The sequence below is a fragment of the Sebastes umbrosus genome, chromosome 16, assembly GCF_015220745.1.
Source record: "Sebastes umbrosus isolate fSebUmb1 chromosome 16, fSebUmb1.pri, whole genome shotgun sequence".
Taxonomy (NCBI): Eukaryota; Metazoa; Chordata; class Actinopteri; order Perciformes; family Sebastidae; genus Sebastes; species Sebastes umbrosus.
This window is the reverse complement of record NC_051284.1, coordinates 16,502,336-16,523,651: the sequence shown is the minus strand read 5'-3', so window position 1 is coordinate 16,523,651 and position 21,316 is coordinate 16,502,336. Positions and strand designations below refer to the sequence as shown.

Genomic DNA, 21,316 nt, shown 5'->3' with positions numbered 1-21,316 from the left:
TTCATGTTTAAAATGCACAATAACGATTTTTATTTTGAGATTGTAATGCAAGCAAGAAACTTAAGGAACTCATCGGGTGACTTTTATGAACATAGAAACATTCCGAATATACACATCATCAGAATATATGACACAAGACATCTGCTCGTTGTGTAACAGCTCACATCAAGCCAGTAAAGTCAATGTTAGCTACATTAAATACATATTTTACAATTTGAACATGTGACACAGCAGGTAACAGTAGTGAGAATTAAATGACAGAGAGAGGTGCATAACTCACATTGGCACAAGGACAGAAAACTAAATCAGACCTCAGAAAGTTTCTTTTAAAATTAAAATCAAGATTGTCCAGATTCATGTTCATCTACTGGAAGTCGGAACGGTTAGGCACAATATCAGAAAAGGGCACCATGTTGTTTCATACAGACGATATAACCTTCTCGAACTTAAAGGTGCTCAATACGGGATTGGGATTGGCATTTTCCTTGCACTAAAAGCACATGCGGCCGGCCCGGCTATGTCAACGAAGTCAGGTAGACATTACTCCTCTATATCTTTACATAGCAAATAGTTGTGTGCTGCTATATTAATGCTCTGGATATCGAATTTAGCACCTTTTAAAAGTTCCAACAGCTGGACAAATATGTATAATACTGGAGAGACTACCACTCGGCCCTGCACAGTACTCAAATGTTGCATGCCAAGTACAACGGAGTGAAATATTATACACATTTCTTAAAGAAACCATTAATGACACACAGAACAGTAAGAACACGTATAAAACTTATTTAAATTCTCCAGTGATGTGAAAATACTTTCCATTGCAGCTATGACACACAGATTCAGAATAAAACTCATTTTAAAGTCAACGTTTGTAGCTTAATATTCACCTGTTAATCTGTTAGTGGAACAAAAGACAGTACTTTGTGCACAAGCATTAAGGGGAGAAAAGGGGGAAGGCTGAGGCTGTTAGCGTGATGCTTCTTTTTTTAAATTTATAATCTACAATCATAGCTCACTTTGCTTTTTAACGGGAGGACACAATTGCATAGAGCCTTGGGATCTATATAATTGTGCTTAAATCTTTTTTGTTCTTGAAAAAAAATTGCAAATTCAGAAACTATTTAGCCACTGGCTTAAGACAAAAATAATTTAACTCTATAATGTGTTTGGGCAACTGGCCCGCGGTAGATTTATTCCCACAGACCTACTTGGTTATCCAAGGCTTCATCTGGCCAAGGACCCCCTTAGCTAACTAAGAAAAGGCACACGTTATTCCATAGGCACACAAAAACATCAATTCACTCTATTTCTTTGTCACAGGGATTTGTGACTACTCGTGTATGTATCTAGTGTTGCCTGAAATGTCCTTAGTTGTAACACTAAATCTGACCTGCAAAACATCTATGCTTTAACAGTTACTGTCTGTGATTTGTGATTAGAAAAAAAATGCATACGACGCTGTATGTATTTGATTGTTCCCTAAAACACATATCAGGTTGCATGTATGTATGTGTTGGTGCTTTTAAACTTTAAAACTACAGGTGATTTACTTTCAGCACTCTGTCTCTTTTGTGTCAACGCAATCCTGCCTCTTGAGGCGCCGCCGGTCCCTGGCTGACGGGTTCTGCTCTGTCAGATCCTCGTAGGAGGATTTCGTAGCCGACGAGGAGGCTCCTGCGGTTGTGAAATCGTCCGACAGGCCCTCCTCTCCCAGGTGAGAGTCGCTGCTGGTGTCCTCCTGGATGGTGGCCATCCGCGGCCCCCCTGCGCTGTCCGGGGTGGGGGCGCAGCTCGGGTCGGGGGCCTGGGTACTGGTGCTGGCCGCGGCGACCTGGCTCTGCTGCGGAGGCTGCGGGGGCAGGGAGGAGGGCACGGTCCGGCCGGCGGAGGAGGAGGGAGGCTGAGGAGGCTTGACGATGCGCACGGATGCTGACTCGAGGTTGTTGAGCATTTCTTGACTCTGAAGAGCAAGAAAAACATGTGAGACTGAAGCACATCAAAGCTGACCGTCTGACTGAGGAGGGATCCATTCCCTTTTTACTCACTTCTGCTCAAATCTTCATAGTTTAACATCATCAAATAGTTAATAAGCCTTAAAGAGAAATTTAGTAATCTCTGCTATCTCCATCCCATTATCATCCCGAATACCCACTTTAAAATTGGGAATGAGTAAAACAAACATTTCTCATAGTGGACATTTTGTGTTGTCAAACAGAGGTGTAACTAATATTAATAATGTCTGCAGTCCATTTAGGAGCACATGGGCCCTGACATTGTGCATGCTGGCTCACTTGCAGGACTTACTGTCACACCTAAATGAAATTAAGCCATCATTAATGTTATTAGTTGCTCCTGTGCTTTTTCCTGCTACTACAAGTCAAAATGTCAGCCATGAAAAAGGTCCATAGAGGAATGTACCCTCAGTCTCCATGTGTTCTAATAAAACCTAAAAAAACAAATAAAAAAAAAACCAGTGCAGACAGCGATTACAAAAAGAAACGGTAAATAAAAACAACAACCACCTAAAGAACATTACCGCATCTGATTTCACAAAAGACAACAAGGTGCAACCTGTTCAGTCCTCTCTCTGTTTGAATACTCCTAAATTGCAATCTTGCTTTCTTGAGGTAATTTCTGATCAGGTAAAACTGCACGAGGAGCACGCTCATAGCTATTCAGTCACAGTAAAACTAGCTTTAATTTGAGCCTCTCTCGCTTCGTCTCTCTCCGGTGAAAGACAGTTTGAGGGCTGGCAATGTGCAACCAGATCAGTGATTACATCAAGGAGTAAGTGACTGCAGGAGTATCCCAAACGTGGGCCGCTGACCATGCATCATCATGGACTCAATTTGGCAACGCAACACCAAGCCATGGCACACGCACTCACCTATGGCGGGAGCTCTACTACAAACTTCCACCATCTGCTGCAGTTCCAATGAGAATGGAAAGGGGCCAAGGCAAAGAGTGATGGACAGGTCATTCAGAGCTTGAGCCTGGCAGCGACACTTCAGTGACGGATTCTGAATCCATTTGTGTTCTGCTCTCACCCCTGTATTTTCAAGACTGTAAGCCGGTCAGGACTGTCTTTAGGTTTAAGAGTATGATTGTTTTGTATACTGAATGTCAAAGAGATAATAAATACTATGTCAAATTAAAAAAGTAAGGCATTACGCTCTTGTGGTGCCACAAACGGCTTTTCTTTAAGCCCCTGATAACTTGGTTTTAAAGTTTACCTTTTTTTCCCCAATAACATCAAATACTCATGATGAAATAAGCAACAATCAAAGTTTTTGAAAGAGACATCCTTAGATATTTTCAAGTGTATAACACTCAAACGCTCAGCTAATCTGCGTTATCAGGACTGTGTGCATGAGGTTTGATCAGGTTTGGTTGCCCGCAGCACAAGCAAACAACCCCGCAACTGTCATCAGATTTTAATTCAAATAAAGCCTTAATTGGTGCACAAAAAGTGTGTAACATCTTTTTCCAATGGAGCTCTGGCATTTCAAACCAGTGGAAAGATAACAGACAAATACAAAGATTTCTCAAGTGAACTGTTTTAACTTTAACTGTACTCCTACCCTCACAGCTAAACGCTGATTGATATGTCTTTTAAATAAAAATACAATTTAGATTTTCAAAAAGGATCACAAAAGCCACCTAATTTAATGGTGACAGATGATGCAGGGATTTAGACATAGATTCAGAAAAAAACAGGCAAATGCCTGAACCTGAACAATCAGCCTTCGTACTCCCCTCTCCCTCCCATATTAAAGATGTCAGTGTTTAAAAAAATCAATGTGGGGTTGTGTTAGTTTGGTTAGAGTGGCAGCAAGGCTAGTGCACAGGATCATATATGGGCATTTAAGAGATGAGAGACTTACGCTTGGAGGGTAGTAGAAGGACTTTGTGTTATCCTCATACTGCTGGTCAAGTCGTTTGTCCTGCAGAAAGAAACACAAAAGGACAGGACTGTCAATATTTGACGAAGTAAAATTATTAAAGTCATCACTGTAAAAAAGAAATCTACAACCAAAAAGCAACAGGATCCAAAAAGGAGCAGTTAATGGCACACTAAAGATACTGGGAACTAGTGTAAACTGATGTGCAGCAGATTCTTACCACACAGTGAACCAGGATACTGAGAGGAATCCAGAAGACGAGTGAAAACACCACAACAGAGCCCACTATGTTATCAGCCAGGAACTTCCCTGATGCAGAGGTGGCATTTAGGATGGTAGTAGAGACAACAAAACAGAAAGACCAAGGTAAGGAGAATGACAAGATCTTGACTCAGCAACGACATTAACGGTAAAACAAAAGACTGGCTTTCCAAATACTGATGTCTGCTTTGGGAACCTTTTCACACATTCTCATACGGTTGATTCGATTTCAAAGTGGCCTGTTGTAACCAACTTACCAAATGTGTTGATGTCCAGTTTGTCGATGAAATTCCACAACCTCTCAATCACGTCCTGCACCTGCTTCATGCACTTTCCCTGATGAAACAAGAGAACGTTTACACTCTCTGAACAACCAAATAAAGAAAAATCAATCAACTCATTGTAACATTTATTTAATTTTGCAAGACCTTTCAGAGCTGGACTGTCTTGGGAACAAAAAACGAAATACTAAACACGAGGGAAACATGGTAGTCATAAAGTCATAAAAAGGTCATAGGATAGTATTTCGAAAAAAGTCATAGTATAGTTTGTCGAAAAGTGTCAGATATAAGTCATAGTATAGTATGTCGAAAAAAAGTCATAGCATACTATGTCGAAAAAAAAGTGATTTGGTGACTCACGTCCTCGACACAGAAGCCCACAGTGCAGGGTTTTCCTTTGCGAAGGAAAAGCAAACTGCCATTGTGCTGGATGAAGGGAGAGCATGTGCCATCTTTTCCCCTGCAGCACACTTTACAGGAGTCCTCCGTCTCTGCAAACAGAACAGGCAATTAACTCTTTTATATGTTGAAAAAGAAAAACTCCCAAAAAGTCAGGAAAAAAGGTCAAAGCATAGCTTGTGTTTCAACTGAAGTTCAAATATAACAAGTGTCTAGTGTCTGAGTTTATATTCGTCTTAGTGTATAACTGTCAACATATTGGTGAATACATCAATGAAAGGATTACAGTCATTGCTCTTTACCATTGCAGGCACAGGACTGAAGGCTGTACATGGCCTCACAGAACGGGTTGCAATGTCCATTTCGACACCGGCCGTTGTCAACACACACAGTGTTGTCATCAGCGTTTGCAGGAGGTGGACATTTACTGCTGTTGCCTAACATGTGAAGGAAAGGAAGAGAGAACTAGTTTTCCAAGGTATTTATAATTTATCAATTTAAAATGGGTACTCAACATCACAGCAAACAGCCTTCCAGTGATCGCTGCAGTTCTTGTGTTAGACCAGCAGGAGGCACTCACCTGTACAGGTTGATATGCCTTTACAGGTCGCATTAATGGGTTCCTGGCACCTTGTTCCTGCAAGCTCAAACACGCAATTTATACAGCAAGGGCTGTTTCTGTCGCTGTGGAGAGAACAGAGACATTTGAATGTATGTGTGACTCAAACTAGTACCAAAAAGATTGTCTGCCATCTTAAATTAAATGAATCCAATGTTTGAGTGTGTTTTGTACAATATATTCAAGTTTACGATCTCATACCTGCACTGTGCATTACGTTTGAATTTGCAGTCGGCTGAGCAGCAACGGTCATTGTTGAGGTGGAGTAGCCCGGGGTCGCACTCCTCCCCTTCCTCCACTCTGGAGTTCCCACATACCTTACTGTTCCTCTCCTTGAAGCACACGGGAGCCTTGAAACGCAACGTCTTTCCTACGGAGATCTTGCTGCAGTCGGAGAAGCGCTTTAGGACGGAAGGAGAAGTAGACGATAGATATTAAGGAGTGAATGCTTTATTGCTCAACTGTGAAAGGTGATGTGACAAAGGACTGCCATGAAGCTAAAATACTAGAATAATAAGATCTAAATCTCTTTCTGATGCAAAAGAAAGTATTTTAAGTATTGCAATTCTACAAGAATTGCGATTCGATATTAGGATTTATTGCGATTTTTGTTAACTTCTAGACCATGGGGAAAAGTTGAATCATACACTTCTAGGGACTTTTACTTTGGAAAATATCAAAATGAATACATTAAAATGTTTGATATTCAGCATGTATGTAGTCAGAGATTCAGATGCTTTGATTCAGTAGTCAGAGCATTATTTATAAAAAGAAATCCAGCAACCCAAAAATCATAGAATGAAGACAATTCCCTCACAAATTAGTGGTATTTTCTTTTTCATTTATAAGGGACATGTAATGTTTTATACTTATAGTGAATATGATCTAATCAATCTTATTTCCATATATTTTGTATATACAGTTCCCTTTGTTAACACCTTATTTTGAAAAACGGACGTAGTCACTCGTGTATATTTCCGCTAACTTCGCCAAGTCCATCACTAGCTCTCCCGTCATCTCCGTTCTCTTTATACATCCATGGTCAGCTCCACCGGGGGCCGTTTGAATGCATTTAACATAAATGTCAGTATATGGGTGCTCTACAGTTGCAGCGTCGGCCAATTTCACCACTGAGATGAGAGTGACGGCTGGCTTGACCACACCTTACCGCAATATGATAACGTTTCCTGTCCATGACAGAGTTAGCATGCAGCTTTAGCCATGATGTCTAATTCTGCTTTTCCTGCAATGTGTGAAACCCAAAGTGTTTCCATACTTTACTGTATGTGTGTAGCATTTACCACTTTGGATTTAAAATGAGAGGGTGCAGGTCGTAGCCACCTGCAACCTCCTCCATTTTCTACTTTTTGTTTCGGCTCGCAGTGGCAGACTGTGGTTTGTTTTGGTTGACAGATACGGAACGGATATGACGTCCATAACAAAGAGTATAAAATTAAAAGCTTCCTTCTACCTCCGCATAAACTCAAATGAAGCAAATATATTGATTCTGGCATTAATAAATCAATTTCAAAATCGTAAAAAAAATCGCGATTACATAGGTGAATCGATTAATTCTATTTTATTGTCGCATACTAATGTGATTCAAGATTTAGTTTCGGCCGTGGCAGATATCTTTAAGAAGGTCTAGCTTCACAACAGATAAACAGATAAACAGCAGCACCTTTCACCTTAAACTGCAGCAAAAAAAAACCTCATATGCATATTAGCTGTTAAGGCCAATGGCGGAGGAGGTACAGTACATTTACTGTCTGTCATTATATTTCACAGGAACAACTGTGACTCACATTTATCCAACACTCTGATTCACACTTCATGAACACAGCATAATTTCTTATATACCTAGCAGTTACTAAATGGTAATGCGCCTGTTGTATCCTACTGTATGTTGAAGTATAAATACCACATTTGATCACTATTTGAGAAGGTACCTTGTTATTGTAATGGTCTCCGCTCACAGCAATAGGGTACATGACAAACTTCCCGCCGTGGTCGTCACTGGGAGCACAGTAAGGGATGTTGTCAGGATCGTGCTCTGCTCCGAAGTTATGGCCCAGCTCGTGAGTGGTCACCAAATCTGCCTCCTGATGGGACACAAACACACCAGAGTTATGAACATATAGTTTACTATTGTATTAATCAAGAACAAAACTAACACTACGTCTTGATGCACATTCTCATAACACTGATTTCACTGACAAAAAACATGCATATTATCATAGAGGCTACAGATACAAATCCCAAAACCTCCTCTCAGCTCACAATTATGTTTTGAAACTTAACTGTAAAACTGTGCTGAGGAGCAAGCAAGGTGTCAAAATGCAACCGCATTAACATCATTACTCATAACACCCACACAAAAGGGTGTGTCTGCTCTACTTCGAGACCACACTTGGCAGGATGACATGTTGCATAACATCCTGGCTAAAACCGAGTGCACTCAGTAATTAGTTTTGTCAAAGATAATGATTGAAAAGGAGATAAAACAGACCTTTGTTAGGATGGTTTTGCCATAGTTCATGGTGCTGGTCAGGCCAGTGTTGAGGTAACTGGGCTTCTTTACAGAGCTAGATGGGTAGTACGCTACAAAAGTACAAAATCAAAGAAAGATGTCAGTTTTTGTTGTTTTGCATAAAAGCCCACTAAAAGAGATTATAGTGTCCTTACGTTTTGGGCAGAGGCCGCCCAGGGCTTGAGGTTTTGAGGGGGCCACATAGGCCAGCCCCAGTGTGCCCTCGTCAAAATCCTGGTAGGTGAACAGGTGGGCCAGACACACAACGGAGGCGTTGCCAGCTATGTCTGAGCTGAATTGCTGAGGGACAAAAGGAGATCTATTATCTACCAACATTTGTATTTGTCAAAGTTAGTTTCATTCCCTGTTTCACACAAGGGCTCGCAACACTGTAGATCCACATTTATCAAATCTAAACCAGACTTCTCAACTCTCACACCATGAGGATGAACTGCAGTGTTATGGCAAAAATCATTTTCATTATGTTTTTTGAGCAAGATTTATTTTGAGCGGGACATTTCATATGAACTTGTCAACTTGTTTTCCAAAATCAACCTTCTTACACTGGCATTTCTTGTTACTCATCGGCCAACACATCCTGATTTATTTGTGATAAGCTTCAATAGGTTGCCCTTGATTGGACATATTGCACATTTGTTTGAACACATTTCACATTCTGTTGGTTGACAATTAAATGTACAGTCTCAAGGTTTTGACTGAAAAAAAGACCCACTGAATTTCCCAAACCTCCCTTCCTTTCATGTACATCTTTCTCTCTTTCTTACCTCCAGAAGTTTCTTCACGTCCCAGACCTCCTTTCCTCTCTGAGGGCTGTTCTTCATGTTGTAGTGGACCCAGCCGGGGCCAGCTTCAGGGGGACGCTCTGTAGGCTCCTTGTTGATGATGATCTGAGAATTTTAACCAAAGACACCATTTACAAACAATTCATCATATTGTATTCAAAAAATGTAAACAAATCTTAGTGTAATTAATGTTATGTGACACATTTCATAGTTTAGAATTTAAAATGCATAACACACATTAGATTTATTTTGCCCCTCAAATCACCAATGAATTATAAATTATTTTATATTGAACAGCAACATAGTTTGTCAAAAGTGGCCCCGAACCTGTAATAGCTTTAACAAAAACCCTGTTTCCATCGCAGGAACTTTCCCACGGAAAGAAGAACCTTTTAAGGAACTCGCTGCGTTTCCACCGCAGGCACCAGGGTGTAAATTAAGTTCCGGGGATATTTTTCGAGGCCTTTTTACTTTCTGAAAGTACTGGAATTTGGCACTGTTTCATTTTCCTCCGCTACATTTCATTCATAACATCCAACGTGCATCAGTAAATATATGCAGCAGTAAATATCGTTGAGTGAGACAAAAACTGTTTATTTTTTTCCAATGTGTTTTTTGATGTAACAGGCGTGCACACTGAACTGCAGGCTGCAGAGTGTGTCTACCGCTGTGACCACCAGCAGCCCTCATCCCATGTCATGTTGCCTTTTCATACGTCAGCGGACATATTTGCCTAATCTTCAAGGTGGAAACACAGAAAACAGTGTGTTGAAGGAACCTTTTAGTTCCTTGAAAAGTAGTTCCAGGGACTAAAAGTCCTGGAAAAATGTTGGTGAAAACCCAGCTTAAGTTTTAATGCATAGGTAGAAGACCATGTGACTGTTAATCAGTCAGCGTCATGTTTTGGGGTTTGTTTTTCAAGCTACAATTTGTTTTCTAAAAAGGTATTAGGGCTGTAAGCGGCACATTACAAGTTCTTCTTGACATGTATGGGGAAGAAAATTGGAAAATAACTGAGCAGCTAAATGAATGCATATCTTTTCAGTGAGAAAACCCGGGACTCACAGTATGACAAACAGTGTCTCCATTCATTCCCAAAGCCTGTGGAACAAATTAAATTACCCCACGGGGCACACACAAAAGCTTTCAGTTCCTCATATAAATGCTGTTCTCAACACACTGAGAGACACTGTTATTCTCAGCTTCACTTCCGGGAGTGACTCAATGTAAAACAAAGCTATCTTGCTGCTGGGAGCAGTGATGTCTGATGCTAAAACGCCGTAAATTGTTCCACAAGTCAGACTTGAAACATATTATAATGAAGAATCAACACACAGCCAGCCAAACACACCTGATGGATCTGGACCCCATAGCCTTTGAATTCATCATCCCAGGTTGTGTTCCTATAAATGTCATCAACTCGATCAATCAGCTCAATCTGGAGTGAGAGAAGCAAAAAAATTATATAGCAAGAATTATTAACGTACTCTATTATATATATATATATATATATATATATATATATTTATATATATATATATATATATACACTCATTTAGTAACACGGACAGACTGGGACAGAAATACATCCTGGGACTTTCACATGGAGAGGTGTTTTATGCGAGCGGCCGTAGGACGCAAGCCGACAAATTTTGGCAGTAATTTTAACACCAATAGAGTTTTTGTGGTAAAAATGGAATCTGATGAAGCTGAAGACCTTCAAGACACTTCAAGACATAGTGGATGACACCTCCTCAGTTTGTATCAGCACGTTGCCACTTCATTGAATCAAAACAAGACCAGCCAGGCAAGCTGAGGTGAGCTGGAACACTAGTCGCAGTTCCTCCCGTTCACGATGAAAATGACTGAGCCAATCAGATGAAAAGCAGGCCAACTACGGCCACTACGGCAAGGGTTCGCTACCCTTGCCATGGTGGCAATATTTTTTTTTGAAATTCTGAATTTTATATCTTAGAAAACAGAATAGGGGCAATAGTCTGGTAACAGAATTATTTTTCCATACTCTCCTCTTTTTTTTCTCCATATTTTTCCATACTGTTCAGGAACCCTGTTCAAGTTAAATCTTAACATGGTGAATTCTCTCTGCACTACTTTTGTACATAGCATCATAAAGACTGACCAGATAGTTGAGAGTGACGCTCTCTTGTCCGCGACCCATGTGTTTAAAGAAACGGTAATCTGCAACCAGCAACAGGGGGCAGGTATTCTTCTTGTGATCGTGGGTCTGTCTCTTCTCTCTGTGGTAATACCCTACGAGGAAGAAGCAGCAGGAGCAGTGAGAGAGCCAAGTACGGGGTAGAGAGAGAAAAATGTTCACAGTTTTAGCCATCAGGTTTTTTTTAAGTATTGTCATATTAAAACAGTCAAGGGTAAACTTGCATAAAGATAGATACATCATGAAGTTAAACAATAAGGCCATGCTCTAGTATCCCATTCTTAATTGCCCTAATTTTCACATTTAGCAGCACATCTTCTTTTTTGTTTGCCTGTGAACTGATTAATCGCTGCTTCTCTTCTCCAAGCCAGAATTAAATAGCAGTTTATCTTTTTAGTAGTAGGTATAGATGGGGTCTACTGTGTATACAACTACAGTAAAACTAAAGACAATTTCACACGTTAAACCACATAATGTTGGGTTCAATCAAATATTATAAAAATTGATTATGGTCGTCGAATGTATACAAAAACGAGCCAAGTTAAATTTCACTGAAATAATATGTGAAAAAACATTACATAAATGTTTTTGAAAATAGTAAGTTTAACTCTAACGCAAATTTCTCCCACTAAAATGACTGTAAACCTAAATACAAGGTCATTTCAGGTTCATTTAACATTTTAATCCCCCCCTGCAATGGCTCTACGCCTAGAGCTGCAACGATTAATCGATTAGTTGTCAACTATTAAATTAATTGCAAACTATCTTAATAATCGATAATAATCAGTTTGAGTAATTTTTTAAGACAAAAAAAGTCAAAAGCTCCAGCTTCTTTAATGTGAATATTTTATATATATGACGGTAAACTGAATATCTTTGAGTTGTGGACAAAACAAGACATTTGAGGACGTCATCTTGGGCTTTGGGAAACACTGATTGACATTTTTCACCATTTTCTGACATTTTATAAACCCAACAACTAATCAATTAATAATAAAAAAATTATCAACAGATTAGTTCGACAATGAAAATAACTGTTGCAGTTGCAGCCCAATCTATGCCCCTCAGTTTGAGAACCACTGGAGTATAAAATAATCAACAATTCCCATCAAAATTTTCCAGAGACCATGGTGAGGACTTCAAATTTATAATTTTGTAGTTTACAAATAAATTAAGCAGCTTATCCTCACATTAACAGCTGGAGGTAAAGATCTGTTTTATTTGACTGCCACAGAAAAGCATAAGAAGAAATCAGGAGACGCCACATAACTTCATACAACCTAAAACACTTCAAACAATGAGTAGCTGAAGAATAACAGAAAAGGACAACAGGAAGACATCCCATTTGAGCATTACATCATACACTTGGCTGTACACTCTTTCAGATGTGTGGGTGTGCGCTACCCTGGCTTCCACAACAAGCAGTGGGAGACCAGTGACGACTCAGAATCATCTCATTGGGCAGCAGAGCCTCCATGAATTTTAATGCCTCCTCCATAATAACCTTCACCTCAACTCATATCCCCAATGAGTGCTTTCAACCAGCAGCCAGTGAGAGGTGTTTTAGATCTCTCTGGCACACTATCACTGCTATATGCTTTACATTTCCAAAGCAGCACAAAAGAATCAAAAGGCATTTGGTTGTTACATAAAACCCACTTGTCAGCAGTGTGTATGTGCATAACTTAGGCTAGGTTTTACAGATAAAAAGGCTTTTATTAAAAGTGACTGTTACAGAATCTAACACCCACCTCCTTTGTCTCACAACTACAGTAGGGATGCACCGATACCGATACTAGGATTGGATATCGAGCCGATATTGAGTCAAATAGCTGGATTGGATATCAGTGGCAATGGGGCCGATCTATTCAATTCAGCTCTATGTTTATATGCCATATACATTATATACTGTAATTTTAATTCCTGTCTAATTTTTGACTAATTTGTTGCTGCATTAAAAAGGTTTTCATTTCAATTGTAAGTCCTGTTAATTTTGAAGGTTGATACCAAGTTGGTGGTGTACGATTTTTAATAATAAAGAACAATTAAATAAATTCATATCTATGTATTTACTTGTCACATTCTGTTTTACAAAGTTGGGAAAGAAATGTTTAAGTCAAGCCTGATGTTGCCTTAAAAGAATGATCCCAGTCACTTCCACGCAGTGAAGCATACAGCTGATTAATTAAACACTGGTATCAGATCGGTACTCAGTATCGCCCGATACTGAAAGCCCAGGTATCGCGATCGGTATCGTGACTGAAAAAGTCGGATCGGTGCATCCCTAAACTACGGCCTCCTCCTTCCCTCTATCCACCTTAAACATTTGTTATCCTCCTACTCTTTGTCTACTTGTTACCAAGAGCACAGAGTCTAGGCTCCACTGCATTATACTCCATTCTCATCCTACACATTTCCACTACGAATATGATCACACACATTTGCAAGACTCTCCCCCCCTGGTGAGGGAAACAGACGGCAGAGCTCACCCTTTTCCTGGTCCGCCTCCTCCTGCCAAACCCAATCACTCCTGGCAGTCTGTGGCAGCAGGTCCTTAGCCTCTGCGTGGATGTAACCACACACTTTTGGAGAGAGGATGCGGCTCAGATTCCTGATGTTCTCTGAGCGATAAACCAGCAACCTGCCATCAGCTGGGGAATCTACAAACCTCCACAGGGGCTGGATGGCCAGAGAAAGACAGGTGGCATTAGAGAACAAAACAGAGGAGTCAGAAAGGGTCACGAGGAGAAGAGAGTCTGGGAGAAAAATGTGCAACAAAAGAGAGAACGAAAATGTGAAGATATAGGTGATGAATGACAACAAGAAAAAAGACAGAAAGGAAGTGAAGTGACATAGGGCATTTAAAAAGAATGCCATGTCACTGACCATTGCAATGTAGACATTACATTTTTCTTCACTGACATTAAAGGGATAGTTCGGGTGTTTTGTAGTGGGGTTGTATGGGGTACTTATCCATAGTCAGTGTATTACCTACAGTAGATGACAGTTGACACGCCCCTAGTTTAGAGAAACAGAGAGGAGTTGCCGCACGGAAGCAAAGCAATGTACTGCTGTGGACAGGACCGGTTTTTCAATGGAGTCTGGTGGCTTTTGTGAGAGCATAGATGGATACAACGGCTTCAGTTCCCCGTCGTAAAAAGGCAGTCTGGCTGCAAGGTAAATTGGTGAAATTTCTTTAAAATATAGCGTACACTTAAACTGATAATGATTTTTTTTGGTGAGCCTTTCTTTTAGGTGTCAAAATACATTTTGCTGCAGGCCCCGTCCACAGCAGTACATTGCTTTGGTTCCATACAGTAACTCCTATCTGCTTCTCCAAACTGGGGCGTGCCGACCGTCATCTACTGCAGGGAATACACTGACTATGAATAAGTACCTCATACAACCCCACTTCAAAACACCCAAACTATCCCTTTAATGTACAGTGTAGTCTTGTTTTAACATCCTGTACTTTGGATTTAAATTGAAACAACAACAACTGAGATTGAAGTGCTGACTTTTAGCTGTAAGGTTCCCTTAAGGGTGTTCACATCCACATTAATTGAACAATGTAGGAATAGAAGCCCTTTTTTTCTTTACATATTGTCAGTCTTTCCCCCCTTCCCCCCAAACAGTGCAGTAGAACAATGACAGAGCTACAGTACAACCAAAAATCAAAATTAAGCTCAGTACTTTACCCTCACTGTAATTGTTTCATTTCAGAACCAGGGCAGAGCAAATGTGTCACTGTCAAAATACTTACAAAATGCACTGTATACTTTTTTTTTTACATACCTACTCTATAGTTGTGGTAGAAAAACCCTCATCTTGAGATAAACTGGGCTACGAGGCACAAAACTGCCTCTCCTACTCTAGCATTTTTTACATCAGCTACTACAGGTGGATGTTGGACTGGTATTGTCAGAGATAGAAAGCTCAAGTTATTATACTAATATGAATGAAAATCAATGGTACATACAAGATTACAGAGTATAAGAGACAATTACACAGAATGTCACTCAAAAAAAAGGAAGAAAAATACTGAGAAAAAATGTGCTTGAGTAGTCATTTTTTTATGCTGACAAGCCATATCAAGTAAAAGGTGCCCACACACTGAAAAGCTTCCCAGATTTAGAGTACAGCACTATAGCACTATATTCAATTAATGTTTTTGGGAGCATTCAGCATATGAGTCCCTTTTTTCTTGATTTCTTTGTGGCTTTGGTAATGCTGATAAGACCATCACATTCTTCAACAGTGTGGCGTCTCTACTGTCGAACTTAAGTCAAATAAAGCCTTGGATAAAATGTCCGAAGGTTAAACGGTACCTTCCTGAATTTGGATTCTACACAGACAAGATGATTTTACAGCCACTTCTTACCTCTACGTTGTACTCTGCTTCATCAGTTAGAATGTGAGCAGAAAACTCATCTCCTTCTATGTGTGCCTGCACACGTGAATTCTCCTCTCCTGCAAACAATACAAATAAGGTAACTTTTATTAAAAGATTGACATATGCAGACTAAATCCAGTAATCTATCAAGTAAAAGGTACACTGATAAATGAACATACAGTCCTGTCAGCCAGTTTCATCTTAACGAAGCAGTATCTGCATCAGCCCAACATTAGTTATTGCTCATATTTGGCAAATAGTGGCAATTATTTGATCATAATTTCTCAGTTTAAGGTCTTAAAGATCAATAATTTGTCTGTTTAGCTTTACTTGAAATGTAGGATCAGGGGGAAAAAATCTTATTTAAAAAAAACATTGGTGAATCCCTAATCCTAGAATAACACTCACCAACAAGATGTCCAGTGAAATAGGTCTGAAGATGAACATCGTAGTTCTCCTCCGTCCCATGTTTATCAACAAACACAGCTTTAAAGTTGTCAGTGAAAAGGTCCGTGTTGGTGGTCAAGTAAAGCTTGAAATTTCTGAAAAAAAGAAAGCGACACACGATATCTACATCAACACAAACATTTTTTGATGCATGGCTGTCAATACTGTGAGGAGTCACATGGAATTTAGTGTTGAGCCTATTTACCGCCACAAAAAAGAGAAACGGTGAGAAAATACTTTGAGGATAATGTCTTTTCATTTGATCACATGTTGTAGTCTGATCAATGATATTTAAAGTTAACATTTTTTTCAAGTCTGTCTCAATACTTTGTTGGAGTTATTGGTCGCTGTAAATATAATTATATGTCCTGGCCATACTGGCTGTAAAGCGATCCCTTCATAGCCTGACTTCAATGTAAGTGAAGGGGGATAAAACCCACAGTCCTTGTTCTGTGCATCCCAAAGATCAGCTGAGGCTAATATGACTCTTCAGCAATTCATCAAGCGGGTATCTTCCAAAGTTACAGTTGTTTTAGTAAAAGATTTACTCAAAGTTGCAGAGGACAGAGAGTAAAACAGAGAGGGAGAAAATACCCACTTCCTCAGACTAACTGCTGAAGCATCATATTAGCACTGGCTATCGTCTGAACTTGGGAGAGCATATTTGCATCATACAGAACTGGGGATTTTGTGTATTTTTCTCTTTAGCAAGTTCTCATAATGAAATACAGTCCCAAGTAAAGATATTTAGGTCCTCGTTTAGTTTTGCTTTTTTTGCTTTCTTCCCTCTCCCCAATCTTTAATGTATTTCTCTTATTCCCTTACTCTGTAGTTGTGTTCTGGAAGGATAAATAGAGAGAGAGATCGCGCTAGAACCAAAACAATCATGATTTGTGAACAGGCATCTGAACCCACTAACGGATTACATCTTAAAACTTGCAAACCAGTGTGTGGACTGCTCCTCTAGTGTGCGTACTCATAGCGTGTGTAAAGATCAATTTAATTCACCTAATGCAGGGGTCAGTAACCTTTACTATCAAAAGAGCCATTTCAGGCAACAACAAAAAAAAAGCCACAAAACATTTGAGCATTGTGATGAAGGTAACACAGTTTATAGTCTAAGTATATAGTATATAAGTCTAATGCAGTGAGGGCCAAAGTGCAAATGTACTACGGAGTATTAGGGCCACATTGAGGGAAAAAAAATGAGAGATTTCCAGAATAAGGTCATAACTTTACAAGAAAAAAGTCGTAACATTACGAGAATAAAGTCATAACTTAACGAGAAAAAAGTCGTAATATTACGAGAATAAAGTCATAACTTCACATGAAAAAAAGTTGTAATATTACGAGAATAAAGTCATTACTTTACGAGAAAAAAAGTCATAATATTACAAGAATAAAGTCATAACTTTACGAGAAAAAAAGAAAATAACACGTAAAATTACTACTTTATAATATGACTTTAATCTCATAACACTACGGCTATTTTTCTTTTAAACTTATGACTTTATTCTCATAATATTACAACTTTTTTCTCGTAAACCACTGACTTTATTATCATAACATTACGACTTTTTTTCTCTTAAACTTATGACTTTATTCTCTTAATATTATGACTTCATTCTCGAAATCTCAGATTAATTTACTTGCTTTATATATAAAGCGTCTCGAGATAACTTCTGTTATGATTTGATGCTATATAAAGATAAATTGAATTGAATTGAATTGAAATCAACTTGTAAGGTGAGTTGGGCCTTTACAATGGACATCCGCTAAGAAGGGATCTCTTCACGGCCCAGTATGGACAACAGGAATGATTACAGCAAACCAATACCTTTTTCAATATGTGCATGGGCATGTGAGTTTTTATTTTAATACAGACTTCAAAAGATGTGAACCTATCCTGCATAATCACTCCACAGATAGATCAAAACTACTTTACTTTTGAGGTGAGCTTATGTCAGAGGTGAGTGTGCTGCTGTACCTGTGCAGGGCTCTGAAGCTCACCAGGCGCTCGAGGTGGGACTCGGTGTGGATGTCCCTCTTCCTTACAGAGTGCAACTGGAGGCCTGACAATGGCAGCACCTCAAAATCTGACAGGATGGCGTTCAGAGCATCTGGAAGACATTGGAGAGACAACAATGGTCAAACACACCACCAAGCAGAAACTGCTGTTTGTTCATTTAAATCACCAATAATAGTTTTATGGACATTTGGCAATTTGTTGTTCCCAAAGTACGGACTGAATTTGGAAAGAAAGCTTTTAGGTTTTCGGCACCTACTGCTTGGAATAATGTACAATCTGATCTTCAAAACTTAAGTTACCTTGAATGAGTTTAAGGTCTCTGGTGAAATCGCTGCAGTCAAGGTTGTCTGTGTGCAAGTGTTTTGTATGAGCAAGTTTTATATTGTTGTTAATTTATGTGTTGTCTTGTAACTTTCACTATAACTGTCTTGCTGCTTTCTTGGCCAAAAAAAATAAATCTGTGCAATATTAATACACTGAATGTGAATAAATTTATCTGTGCAATATATCCTTGACGCAAAATACACCTCAAGTGCAACTTTGTTTAAATTGTATTTATCACATCTACCCTACCTATTTTACAAGTGCAATTACCTCTGTTTACATTACATCTATTTTTATATTTTATATACTTCTAGTGTAACACTTCTGTTTATATTTATTTATTACATCTCCCCTCCCTATTTTACAAGTGCAAATACCTCTGTTTACATTACATCTATTTTTAAATTTTATACTTTTGTGTAACACTTCTGTTTATATTTATTTATTACATCTACTCTACCTATTTTACAAGTGTAATTACCTCTGTTTACATTACATCTATTTTTATATTTTATACTTCTAGTGTAACACTTCTATTTATATTTATTTATTGAATCTACCTTACCTATTTTACAAGTGAAATTACCTCTGTTTACATTACATCTATTTTTTAAATTTTATACTTTTAGTGTAACACTTCTATTTATATTTATTTATTGAATCTACCCTACCTATTTTACAAGTGCAATTACCTCTGTTTCCATTACATCTATTTTTTAAATTTTATACTTTTGTGTAACACTTCTGTTTATATTTATTTATTACATCTACTCTACCTATTTTACAAGTGTAATTACCTCTGTTTACATTACATCTATTTTTATATTTTATACTTCTAGTGTAACACTTCTATTTATATTTATTTATTGAATCTACCTTACCTATTTTACAAGTGCAATTACCTCTGTTTACATTACATCTATTTTTATATTTTATACTTCTAGTGTAACACTTCTATTTATATTTATTTATTGAATCTACCCTACCTATTTTACAAGTGCAATTACCTCTGTTTACATTACATCTATTTTTTTAATTTTATACTTTAGTGTAACACTTCTGTTTATATTTATTTATTACATCTACTCTACCTATTTTACAAGTGCAATTACCTCTGTTTACATTACATCTAAAAGAGTCTCAATGGGACTAACCAGGTTAAATAAAGGACAATAAAATAAATACTAGTTTACTACAATCCTCTCTAGCCTGGTGACATGGTTTTATTCAGGCTAGCAGCTAACCAGGACTCAGTGCCTAACATTAAACACTTTATAACACTTTAACAGGACACAAACAAAGTAAATAAACAAAACATAAATAGCAGTAAGTTACAATAACCACCGTTAACGCTCATAGTTCATAAGACAGTTAGTTAGCATTAGAGCTAACGTTAGCATGGTTGCTAAGTTACTCACCGAACTCCGGGTTCTCTTCGTGGTTTTCTTCCGTAATAACTCTCGACTTAACGGCACCGTTGATCCAACAAGGAGCCAGAAAGACAATTAACAGTATGCTCCTCATTTTCAGTCAGTTATGCTGTTGCTGTCATTGTCACAAGTTGTCGGTTTGTCTGATGTAAAGGTATGTACAACTGAATAGCTAGCTAGTAGCTAAGGCTCATTAAAAGAGGTAAGGACACGGTCTATAGAAGTGGAGTATGACGCATGCGCAGTATGGCTGGAGCTGCGGTCGTGAGTTGCTATTGGCTCAGATCAGATTTTACTGCGCATGTGTAGTACCCTGGAGATATGACGCGGGAGATATGACGCGGGTCCTAGCCTCCTTTATATAGGCCTTGAGAGCTACCCGGAAGTGCACCGAGTGGAAAACATCCACATTTAGCACACTTGCTTGGGAAGAGGTGATAAAGGATGGATGCTTTAATTGGTGGAGGTGGGAAGTTTAATATTTTATATTACATAATAATAATAATAATAATAATAATAATAATAATAATAATAACAATAATAATAATAATAATAATAATAATAATAATAATAATAATGTAATAATAACAATGTAATAATAATAATAATAATAATAATATAATATAATAATATAATAACAATAATAATGTAATCATAATAATAATGTAATAATAATAGTAATAATATAATAATAACAACAACAATAATGTAATAATAATAATGCAATAATATTTTACAATTTATATTGTCTACAGCTGTTGCATATAGTAAAAAATACAATATATTTTTTTTTGTAATGGTATAAAGTAGCATAAACTAGAAATACTCAAGTAAAGAACCTGTACTAGTACTTAAATAAATGTACTTTAGTACATTCCACCACTGCCAAGGATTGATTTTGCTTGGGAAGACATGATAAAGGATTGACGCTTTAATTGGTGGAGGTGGGCAGTTTAATATTTGATATTACATAATATAATAATAATAATAATAATAATGTTACAATATTTTACAGTTTATATTGTCTACCGCTGTTACATAGAGTTAAAAAGTACAATATTTTCCTCTGAAATATAATAGAGTAATGGTATAAAGTAGCATAAACTAGAAATACTCAAGTAAAGAACCTCAAAATTGTACTAGTACTTTTTTTATTTTTTAATATTATTTTTAATTTACTTTTCTTTTTCTGATTTTGGTCCTTTCCTTTTTTTTGTATATGTTTCATTTATGTTTCTATTGGATTTAATTCATTTATATGTATAAATGTAATTGTTTATGAAATTAATTCTGCTTATTTAATGGTGCAGTAATATTGTTATAGAGATGGGGAGGTATAATTTGTTTATACAACTATTTCTGTGATTTATTGGATTTTGTACAGAATACCAATAAAAAGACGTTGAACAAAAAATTGTACTAGTACTTAAATGAATGTACTTTAGTAAATTCCACCACTGCCAAGGATTGATTAAAATTAAAACCACTCATTGCTTCTCAATTTCTTTGATTTTGAGTATGAAAAATGACCATTACAGTTGGTTAAATCTTTTATATAATACATTTTACTTGATATAGTCAACATAAATAATGTGTCAAATATTTTAGTCCTAAAGAGTCATTTGTGTATTCAACTATAATTACTTAATCAACATATCAGATTTCCTCATAGCATTTTCCCCCTTTATTTTATAACCATCATTAAGCATAGCTGCTCTC

General features: G+C 37.8%; 1 protein-coding gene across 2 annotated transcripts; it reads right to left on the bottom strand.

Moving 5' to 3' along the window:
* LOC119474360 (disintegrin and metalloproteinase domain-containing protein 17-like) lies at positions 1-19,891 on the bottom strand. Of its 2 annotated transcripts, XM_037746357.1 has the most exons (20): positions 19,586-19,891; positions 17,802-17,934; positions 15,776-15,909; positions 15,356-15,444; positions 13,464-13,653; positions 10,939-11,069; positions 10,150-10,236; positions 8,781-8,903; positions 8,151-8,295; positions 7,975-8,066; positions 7,415-7,567; positions 5,667-5,866; positions 5,427-5,530; positions 5,149-5,283; positions 4,808-4,938; positions 4,424-4,502; positions 4,126-4,214; positions 3,888-3,947; positions 2,891-2,927; positions 1-1,963 (listed from the first exon to the last, which is right to left on the bottom strand). In XM_037746357.1, exons 1-20 carry the CDS (start codon positions 19,689-19,691, stop codon positions 1,578-1,580), a joined length of 2,604 nt encoding a protein of 867 aa, XP_037602285.1. In that variant the 5' UTR covers positions 19,692-19,891; the 3' UTR covers positions 1-1,577. The 2 variants fall into 2 exon arrangements, with proteins under 2 accessions (XP_037602285.1, XP_037602286.1); XM_037746358.1 differs by lacking the exon at positions 2,891-2,927 and having other exon boundaries at positions 19,586-19,887.
* Between the last annotated feature and the right edge of the window lie 1,425 nt (positions 19,892-21,316).